The 10,698-nt window shown below is 47.9% G+C and overlaps 1 protein-coding gene across 2 annotated transcripts in view; it reads right to left on the bottom strand.

Moving 5' to 3' along the window:
* Positions 1 to 335: 335 nt before the first annotated feature.
* The window catches only part of LOC135054584 (oocyte zinc finger protein XlCOF7.1-like), a 66,889-nt gene continuing 56,526 nt past the window's right edge, over positions 336 to 10,698 (bottom strand). The window contains exons 6-7 of one of the 2 annotated variants that reach the window (XM_063957745.1): positions 3,243 to 3,396; positions 336 to 2,341 (exon numbers count right to left, since the gene is read on the bottom strand). In XM_063957745.1, coding sequence (XP_063813815.1) covers positions 1,773 to 2,341; positions 3,243 to 3,396 — 723 coding nt within the window. In that variant the 3' untranslated portion in view covers positions 336 to 1,772. The remainder of the gene's footprint in view (positions 2,342 to 3,242; positions 3,397 to 10,698) is intronic. The other variant, XM_063957746.1, reaches the window with a different exon arrangement.

The raw sequence follows: 10,698 nt of genomic DNA, 5'->3' as shown, positions 1-10,698 counted from the left end.
ACTAATGCACTATGTCTCGCTGCCCAGCCGGCTCCTCTGGGCATGTGCGAGATCTCGCTACTCACATGAGATCTCACGTGCCCCAAGTGCCTAGTGGGAAATCCGGCACTGGTCTCTGGCTTAATTAAATAAACAAGCATCTTGATATTTCTCTAGGTTGGGGAATGCTACACTGCTTACAGGGGTTTATTTAGAGTTGGTTGCAGATTTTGCTATTGTAGCAAAATCTGCGAACAATGAAGTCACACGGCAATGTCATCGGCCTTCCCCAAAAACGGTCATCTTGCCTGCAGTTCCTGCCCCCCTCCCCCCCAACACCGCCCCCGGACGCCCGTCAATCACTATCGGGATGTGATCGCATAGTGTAGGGTAGCACTACAGCTACTTGGCATGCACAGAACCCTTTGGACGTGGCCATGCATGTGAATGCAGTGGCTGCGTCCAACTCTAAATAAAGCCCATACTCTTAGGAAGAGAGAGGATGTCTCTTGCTATTTTCGGTTTAGTCCCCTTTCAGATGACGTGCCATATAATTTTATAAAATGTATTGCATAACTGTTTAGGGAGGGGTTGGGGAATGTTCCCGAAAAGGTATAAGATGTTTGTAATTAGAATCACGCTTGGAAAGGGGTATGGAAATCATCAGCAACTTCTTTTATAATTTGAGAGGTGTTTCATAGTTCCCACCAAAAGAGTGCCAGTTGGCCTTGGCTTGCATTGGCGGGAGAAGCAGGTGACCCCTTCTGTGAGCCAGATACTCCAGCACCATTAATATAGGTAATTAGGCTAAATGTAATAGTCTGTGAGCTGCGGAAATCTATGCAAGTCTGCCCATACTTTTAAAGCGGAAATCATTTACAAAGCAAAACTAGGCCCTGTAAATAATAGCCGCCTTAAAAATATGGGCAGACTCACACAAAGTGCCGCAGCTCGCAGACTATTGCATTTAGGGGGTCATTCAGATCTGATCGGTGATGTGTGTTTTCGCACAGCGGGCAATCCGATCCGAATTGCGCATGCGTATGCACCGCAATACGCAGGCGCGACTGACGGCAGCAACAGGGATCGCTGGATAGCAACAGGATGGTGCAAAGGATCCTTTCGCACTGGTGTTCACAAGGAGATTGACAGGAAGAGGGCATTTGTGGGTGGCAACTGACCGTTTTCAGGGAGTGTCCGTAAAAACGCAGGCAGGCTCAAGCGTTTTGAGGGAGGGTGTCTGACATCAAATCCGGTCCCGATCAGCCTGTTCCCATCGCACTGGAAGAGTAAGTCCTGGGCTGCTACACATGAAAACCCACTCTCCCTGTAGGCGGCGACTATCTGATGGCGGGACTGCAAAAAACGCAGCCCAGCGATCAGATCTGAATGACCCCCATGGCCCCTTGATTAATTTTGTGGCCATAATGAGGCAGCTTAAGCACGTAAACTCAGTAGGCAACTCGATGTAATAAATAATGGCTCCACTTTGTTTCTAAGGATTAGGCCATCAAACAACTCGGGTGATAGGAGACGTGTGAGCAGGAGGCATCATCATGTAATATTTCACATTTAAGCTGATAAGGGCAGGTACGATATATAAAGCAATCCCAGAGACTGCTCAGAAAACTAAGATAAGGCACAGTCTGTGAAGCCTCCTATGATATTCTTAATGAAAACAGCAGAATACTGCCAGGGGAAAGACAAAATAGCTGCAGAGCCCAAAACACTCACCCAGGGCACAATAGAAGCAGGTATGAGAAGCTGAGTATTGGCCAAAAGAGCCGCTGAAGTTACAGTGAAGATGGCTGCGGCAGCTCATCTTTTTTATGTCTTTTTCTATGTTTGGAAAGATTTGATTTGTCAGTATAACATTTGCCACACTCAGAGCATTGAAATGGCTTCTCCCCTGTGTGATGTCTCTGATGTGTAAGAAGATAAGATTTCCGTGTAAAACATTTCCCACACTCGGAGCATGCAAATGGCCTCACCCCTGTGTGATTTCTCTGATGTCTAAAAAGATGTGATTTGTGTACAAAATATTTCCCACACTCAGAGCATGGAAATGGTTTCTCACCTGTGTGACTTCTCTGATGTGCAATAAGATGTGATTTCATTGTAAAACATTTCCCACACTCAGAACAGAGAAAGTTTTTATCTACTCTGTGAGCTGTACTGTGTGTAGTAATAATGGATGAGTATTCCTCACAATTAGAGGGAACAGATGACATATCTGCACTGTGAGATACTGGGGGTAGATATACTGTAATTGGGATGTCTCCTGGAGAATCCTGTGTGATGTAATCATCTGTATACAATATGAGATCTCCCTCTGAGGTCTTCTTGCTTGTGCGTCCATCTGCTGGAAATAAAATAAAATGTATGGAAGTATTTATTTTATGTAACTAGGAACATATCGTCATTCTATTACTAAGTTCACAATGTTTAGTTATTTTCTTTCTTTCTTTCTTCCTAAGTCAGTGTATAGTAGCAGTGTGGGTGGGAGATACAGACACAGTGAGATGATGTGAGGGAGAGAATGAGTCTGATATAGGAGATACACCAGAGAGTGTGGGGAGGAGACTGGTCAGATCTCTGGGCTGGTAACACACAGTGACATGATGTGAGGGGGAGAGCAGGAGTATAATAGGGACTGATGGCTCCTGATGTATGAGATACACCAGAGAGTGTTGGGAGGAGACTGGTCAGATCCCTGGGCTGGTAACACACAGTGACATGATGTGAGGGGGATAGCAGGAGTATAATAGGGTCTGATGGCTCCTGATGTATGAGATACACCAGAGAGTGTGGGGAGGAAACTGGTCAGATCTCTGGGCTGGTAACACACAGTGACATGATGTGAGGCGGAGAGCAGGAGTATAATAGGGGCTGATGTATGAGATACACCAGAGAGTGTGGGAATGAGACTGGTCAGATCTCTGGGCTGGTAACACACAGTGACATGATGTGAGGGGGAGAGCAGGAGTATAATAGGGGCTGATGGCTCCTGATGTATGAGATACACCAGAGAGTGGGGGGGGGGGGAGACTGGTCAGACTTCTGGGCTGGTAACACACAGTGACATGATGTGAGGGGAGAGCAGGAGTATAACAGGGGCTGATGGCTCCTGACTCCCCCACTGGGTAGATAAATTTCCCTCACTAGTCTATACTGACGGAGGAGGGTGTAGGATAAGAGATTGCTGTAGTGACTGAGCAAGGAGAATATGTGACGCTGTTCTGTAATTAGTGTTTATTACTCACCTGTGCTGATATCTGTAGGGATTTCCTCCTCCTTGCACTGATGATCATCCCTCAGATACATCTCTTCTCCATCCATATCTTCTGCCTTCATATCAGTCACATACGTCTCTTCTTCCTCTATCTCTTCTACTTTAATATTAGTCAGATCTTCACCCTAAATAACCCACAAAACAATAAAATAACACTTAGAAAATGCCTGATGTCATTAACTGAGATTAAACTGAAGAGTATCAGTGCTTATACCCCCTTTCACACAGAGAAAACAACCTGGTAATTTAATGGCACGAGCCGGGTCAACCCAGGTTGTTTTACTGTGTGAAAGGGTCAATCTGGGACTAGTTACCATGGTTTTTCCCGGGTCTGAAACGCATTGGGCAGTGAGTGACAGGGCGCGATCTGGATCGTGGTAACCAGTGTTGAGTGGCTGGGGCACCTGCGTCAAGATTTTTACGCTGCATAGCACCAGTAAGTGGTACTTTATGTGCTATATTACACACTTTTTCTTTACATAAAAACCTATTATACAGTATGGGTCATATTTCATAACGAATGGTGTTGCTGTTGGCACTGGTTACTAATAGTTACTGCTGCTTCTGTCATGTCTTTGAAAAACATCAGTGGGCCTCATTACCTGCAGCACCACTGACGGCTAGCAATGATTTCTTATAAATTTGGCCGGATACACACCTGCGCGATAGCGTGATTTTTCATTCTGAAAGGACCAATGGCGCATATTATGCAGCGTGTACGTACAATTGTGCGCTCCCACGGGTCACATATAATACTTTCTGGTTGGCTGTGTTGCGCTGCTAATCACAAGATATTGTGTACAAGGTGGTGACGTTTAATAAAGGACGGTACTAGATATCGCTCCATCCTTCATAATTGCGCAGTGTGCGTGAGCGATCCGACAGTGAGCGTGAGGATCCGACAGTTCAGTATTCAATTTGGGGTGTTTCCGCTGTCTTTGGTCCCGTTTTCAACATGCCAATCCGACTTTTTTTAAAGTCGAATTGGCATTGTCGAAAACGGGCCAAAAACCTGTCGAAAATGCCGGCAAATTCGACAAAGTACGTGTATCGGCGGCGAATTTGCTGATACACGTACTTTTGCTGTCTGATTTATAAAATGTAGAGTTTTTTTGTCCCATTTCTCTTTGTCACTTTACCTTCACAGAAGAAAACAATTTACAAGACAGAGGAAGCAACCCGCACAGTGACAGGAATTCTGGTCAGTCAGGTGCTGAAAGGCGGCACATAGGACACCAGACTCCAGCACTTTGACAATAAAAGACAATTGCCGACATCCAATCTCACACAGCTTGTGGGTATGCATGGACACACTTCCAGGGAACACAGAGAAGCACATTCCTTCCATAGTGCGCTAGTGACTAGATTACACAATACACCCACTCATCCACTGTGTTCTCCTTACTACCCTGAGGGTCATTTCCAAAATTATCAACACTATAACAGAGGCCAACCTTTATGGAAACAAACCCCTCAAATAGGTCATACCAGTCCGCATAGCAGTCTGCCTGGCACTGTGCATAATAGTCCAAGCATGGCAGTGTGCATACTAGTCCACATGGCACTGTGTATAACAGTCCCCCCATGGCAATGTGCATAATATTACCCACATGGCACTGTGTATAACAGTCCCCACATGGCACTGTGCATACTAGTCCACATGGCACTGTGTATAACCGTCCCCACATGGCACTGTGCATAACAGTCCCCGCATGGCACTGTGCATACTAGTCCACATGGCACTGTGTATAACAGTCCCCACATGGCACTGTACATAACAGTCCCCGCATGGCACTGTGCATACTAGTCCACATGGCACTGTGTATAACAGACCCCACATGGCACTGTGCATAACAGTCCCCGCATGGCACTGTGTATAACAGTCCCCACATGGCACTGTGCATAATAGTCCCCGCGTGGCAGTGTGCATACTAGTCCATATGGCACTGTGTATAACAGTCCCCACATGGCATTATGCATAATAGTCCCCGCATGGCACTGTGCATAATAGTCCCCGCATGGCAATGTGAATAATAGTCCCCGCATGGCACTGTGCATAATAGTCCACATGCCACTGTGTGTAACAGTCCCCGCATGGCACTGTGCATAATAGTCCTCACATGGCACTGTGCATAATAGTTCCCGCATGGCACTGTGCATAATAGTTCACATGGCACTGTGTATAACAGTCCCCGCATGGCACTGTGCATAATAGTCCCTGCATGGCACTGTGCATAATAGTCCTCACATGGCACTGTGCATACTAGTCCACATGGCACTGTGTATAACAGTCCCCACATGGCAGTGTGCATAATAGTCCCTGCATGGCACTGTGCATAATAGTCCTCAAATGGCACTGTGCATACTAATCCACATGGCACTGTAGTGTTCACTCTAGGAGTGAAAAGGGGCAGGGCGCCGGACTCCAGGGGCACAGGTGCGCGTCCGAAATGGGGGCGCGGCCACGCAAATTAGGGGGCGTGGCCACGCCTCCGTCATTTTAGGGGGCGGTGCGGCCCACAGACGCTACTATAGAGAGCGTCTGTGGCCGGCGACGTCACTGTTGGGGGCGTGCCCTGCCCTCTCCCAATGCGTGAATGGATGCCGCGCGCATGCGCACGGCATCTATACACGCCGGGAGGGCAGGGAGCGGGCGGCTGTTCTAGCAGGGCGCCGCAAAAGGGGCAGGGCGGGTTTTGCCTGTTAAAAAACGGGCAGGGCGCGGCGCCCTGCTAAAACAGCCTAGAGTGAACACTAGCACTGTGTATAACAGACCCCGCATGGCACTGTGCATAACAGTCCTCGCACGGCTTTGTGCATACTAGTCCACATGGCACTGTGCATAATAGTCCGCGCATGGTACTGTGCATAATAGTCCCCGCATGGCACTGTGCATAATAGCCCACATGGCACTGTGTATAACAGTCTTCACATGTCACTGTGCATAATAGTCCCCGCACGGCACTGTGCATAATAGTCCCTGCACGGCACTGTGCATAACAATCTCCGCATGGCACTGTGTATAATAGTCCCCACATGGCACTGTGCATAACAGTCCCCACATGGCACTGTGCATAACAGTCCCTGCATGGCACTGTGAATAATAGTCCCCGCATGGCACTGTGCATAATATTCCCTGCATGGCACTGTGCATAATAGTCCCCGCATGGCACTGTGCATACTAGTCCACACGGCACTGTACATAATAGCCCGCAAGGCACTGTACATACTAGTCCCCATGGCACTGTGCATAACAGTCCGCATGGCACTGTGCATAACAGTCCACCTGGCACTGTGCATACTAGTCCATGGCACTGTGCATAGCATTTCTCTTTGTCACATTACCTGCATGGAAGAAAACAATTTACAAGACAGAGCAAGCAACCCGCACAGTGACAGGAATTCTGGTCAGTCAGCTGCTGAAATGCGGCACATAGGACGCCAGACTCCAGCACTTCTTAGACAATTACAGACATCCAATCTCACACAGCTTGTGGGTATGCATGGACACACTTCCAGGGAACACAGAGAGGCACAACAGCTGCCTGAGATACTATTTAAACAGTGACCAGACTCATTGGAGGTTGCTCATTGTGAGAGCTTGTATTCTAAAGTGGAGCTTGGCTTTGTAAGTGAATTGTGACAAAGAGATATATCTTGTTAGACAGAAGGAGACTAAGAAGGTAATCAGATGTGCAAAGGCACGAGCTGAGGAGAAAATGGCCCAGTTAGTGGGTAAAGGAGGCAAAACTTTTTTTTAGGTATATAAGCGAAAGGCGAAAAACAAAAGTCGGAATAATAAAACTGCACTTCCCACCGACTATCGAGAATATCCCAAAAGGGGAATTTCTTAGACTTAGGCGCAACTGCACAGAAAATGATGTGTACAAACAAAAAAGCCAAGAACTTGCGACACGATTACAAGCCCGAGGGTACAGTAAGCGTGCCCTTAAGAGAGCTCAAAACTCCGTTCTCAAAATCAATAGGGAGACTTTGATCTTCCAAGATAAACCGAAGGACAAAGGTGGGGACTCTCAGATTCGGTTTGTGGGCACCTTCTGTCCGGAATGGCGCCAAGTAAAACATGCAATTCAGAAACACCTACCAGTCTTACATCTGAATGCAGGCTTATCACCTCTGTTGGACTCCACCCTCCAGATTAGCTGGAGAAGATCCAATAACATGAAGGATATGTTAGTTCAGAGCCATTTCACACGAGATCCCATCAGATCCAGAAATGTTACAGGATCCTTCCCATGTGGCCAATGCAAAGCGTGCCCACAGATCCAGATAATAGACAAAGTTAAAGATAAATGGGGACAAGACATCCCCTTGAGACACTTTTTCAACTGTGACACACAAGGACTGGTCTACTGTTTAATCTGTAGCTGTAATCAACGGTACGTTGGTATGACCACAAGAAAATTCAAAACAAGAATTTTGGAACACATGGGAACCATCAGAAATGCCTCATCAGACCTGCTCAAGGGCAAAAAACTAACATCTGTAGCAAGACATTTTCATGCACAACACCAAGATTCTCCCTATGAGATGCGTGCATTCGGTCTGGACAGAGTACATTTAGGCATACGGGGAGGTGATTTAAGCAAGGAACTCATCAAAAAAGAAAGTGAATGGACATTTAGCAGAGGCGTAACTAGGGTTTTTGGAGCCCAGGGCAAGATCAATAATGGTGCCCCCCCCCCAAATTTTTTTTTTTTTTTATAAAAATAATAAATTAATAAAATGATAATAATAATAAAAAAAAATACAAAAGGAAAGTATGTGCAGACGCCACCGGTGTCACTGCATATAAAGATGTCAGGGTGTGTATGTATGTGTATGTAGGTGCAGTGGTCGAAGTTGAATTTTTGAAGGTGGAATGAAAGAGTGCAGACACGTCACTCAAAAGGGGCGTGTCCTTCAGTGTAGTAGGACCCCTTATACTATCTAGTACTGGTGCCCCTTTCACATTATAGCACACGGTATGAGCCGAAATTCACATTATAGCACACAGTATGAGCCGAAATTCACATTGCCCCACACGGCATGAGCCGAAATTCACATTATAGCACACAGTATGAGCCGAAATTCACATTACCCCACCTGGTATGAGCCAAAATTCACATTATAGCACACGGTATGAGCCGAAATTCACATTATAGCACACGGTATGAGCCAAAATTCACATTACTCCACATGGTATGAGCCAAAATTCACATTACCCCACATGGTATGAGCCGAAATTCACATTACAGCACACGGTATGAGCCGAAATTCACATTACAGCACACGGAATGAGCTAAAATTCACATTACCCCACATAGTATGAGCGGAAATTCACATTATAGCACACGGTATGAGCCAAAATTCACGTTACAGCACATGATATGAGCCAAAATTCCCATTATAGAGTTAGGGGATCCTACACCCAGAATTAACATGGCCTGTGGGGCACTATGATGAGGGGAGCCCACCCCCTTAATAGACTAATTGCAGAGTTTAGCAGCGGAAGGGCTGCAGCGGTTTCTCACCCAAAGCTGCGGCGCTTCTGCCACCTCCGACACTCCACATCTTCGGCACCACCCGGGATGCAGAGCACTGCACCGGGTATGCACCCTTTTCAGTGTGGTCTGCTGCGCTCCGAAGGGGTTCTTGTTTCATGCTGCAGGATCCCGATGTGCGCCTTCCTCCCCGCTGTTACTATCACGGTAAGCATTAGTATCGTTTACCGCAGAGGCCATTTTCTGAGGCATATGTGTTAAACCTCAGGAACTGAGATGCCCTTCTCACCATACAGCTGTGTGGCCGAGCCGGGCGGGGGGACAGCCAGCAGCAGCATGCCGGATATCAGCAGCAGAGGGTGCGGGCTGTACATACTTGAGGCAGCTGGATATTCAACAGTGCTGAAAGCCTCCGGAGCCCGCACCCCCGGAGCTGCAGTACACCGGCAGAGGACACCCATCCCCCGAACCCTGCGTAGCCCAAAGCCGGAGATCAGCAGCATGTTGAACGCGGAAGCAGAAGCTGCTTATTGCCGGTCAACATGCTGCTGATCTCCGGCTTTGGGCTCCGCACGTGCATTACAGCCCCTACCCTCGGCTGCTGATATCCGGCATGCTGCCCCTGCTGCTGGCTTTCCACCCGCCCGGCTCGCCCACCCAGCTGGATGGTGAGTGAGAAGGGCATCTCAGTGCCCGTGGTTTAATACATATCTCTCTTCGGTAAATGGCCATTAGTACATCCCACACACACTGATTACACACACACAGACTGGCCACCCCCAAATCCTACACACACCCACTCAGACTACACACACACATTCTCTTACTTTCCTCTCCCCCACACACACACTGGACTGCAAAAATTTACACACACTGACACTGTTCCACACACACACAATTAACACACACTCACACTGTCCCACACACACAATTAACACACACGCACACTGTCCCACACACCAGTGGCGTGCAGTGAGGTCAGTGGCGTGCGGTGAGGCACTACAGCCATAATGTCTGCCGAATCCTGCCGATGACCCCTACCGCCACCGAGCCAATGCCCGTCACTGCCTCTGAGCCGATGCCCGCTGCCACCACCAATGGCTTACAAACTCGCCCACCATCAACTGACCCAGCCCTCCGCCACTAATTTGCAACTCAGTCCAAAGCCGCCAATGCCCGCTGCATGCCTGCTCATCATACTTGTGATATATTGTACATTTTTATAGAAAAAAATAATAATTTGTGTTTGGGACTGGGAAGGGAGTGGGAGGAGGACATGAATGCAATTTTGTTGTCCAGGGCTTCCATTAACTTAATGGAGAAGGGTCTGAATGGATTAAAAATTTAAAAAAAAACTGAGTGAGGTCCCCCCTCCTAAGTATAACCAGCCTCGGGCTCTTTGAGCCGGTCCTGGTTGTTTAAATACTGGGATAAAATTGGACAGGGGTTCCCCGTATTTAGACAACCAGCATCGGGCTCTTAGTCCGGTCCTGGTTCCAAAAATACGGGGGACAAAAGATGTAGGGGTCCCCCCGTATTTTTAAAACCAGCACCAGGCTCCACTAGCCAGGGACATAATGCCACAGCCGGGGGACCCATTTATGTAGGTCCCTGCGGCCGTGGCATTACCCCCCCAACTAGTCACCACTGGCTGGGGTTCCCTGGAGGAGTGGGGACCCCTTAAATCAAGGGGTCACCCCCCCTCCAGGCACCCAAGGGCCAGGGGTGAAGCCCGAGGCTGTCCCCCCCATCCGTGGGCTGTGGATGGGAGGCTGATAGCCATGTAAGTAAAAAAAGAATATTGTTTTTTGTTCTGGAACTACAAGGCCCAGAAAGCCTCCCCCGCTTGCTGGTACTTGGAGAACCTCAAGTACCAACATGCAGGGAAATAACGGGCCCGCCGGTACCTGTAGTTCTACAACA

The sequence above is a fragment of the Pseudophryne corroboree genome, chromosome 3 (assembly GCF_028390025.1).
Source record: "Pseudophryne corroboree isolate aPseCor3 chromosome 3, aPseCor3.hap2, whole genome shotgun sequence".
Lineage (NCBI taxonomy): Eukaryota > Metazoa > Chordata > Amphibia > Anura > Myobatrachidae > Pseudophryne > Pseudophryne corroboree.
This window is presented reverse-complemented; position numbering and strand designations above follow the sequence as displayed.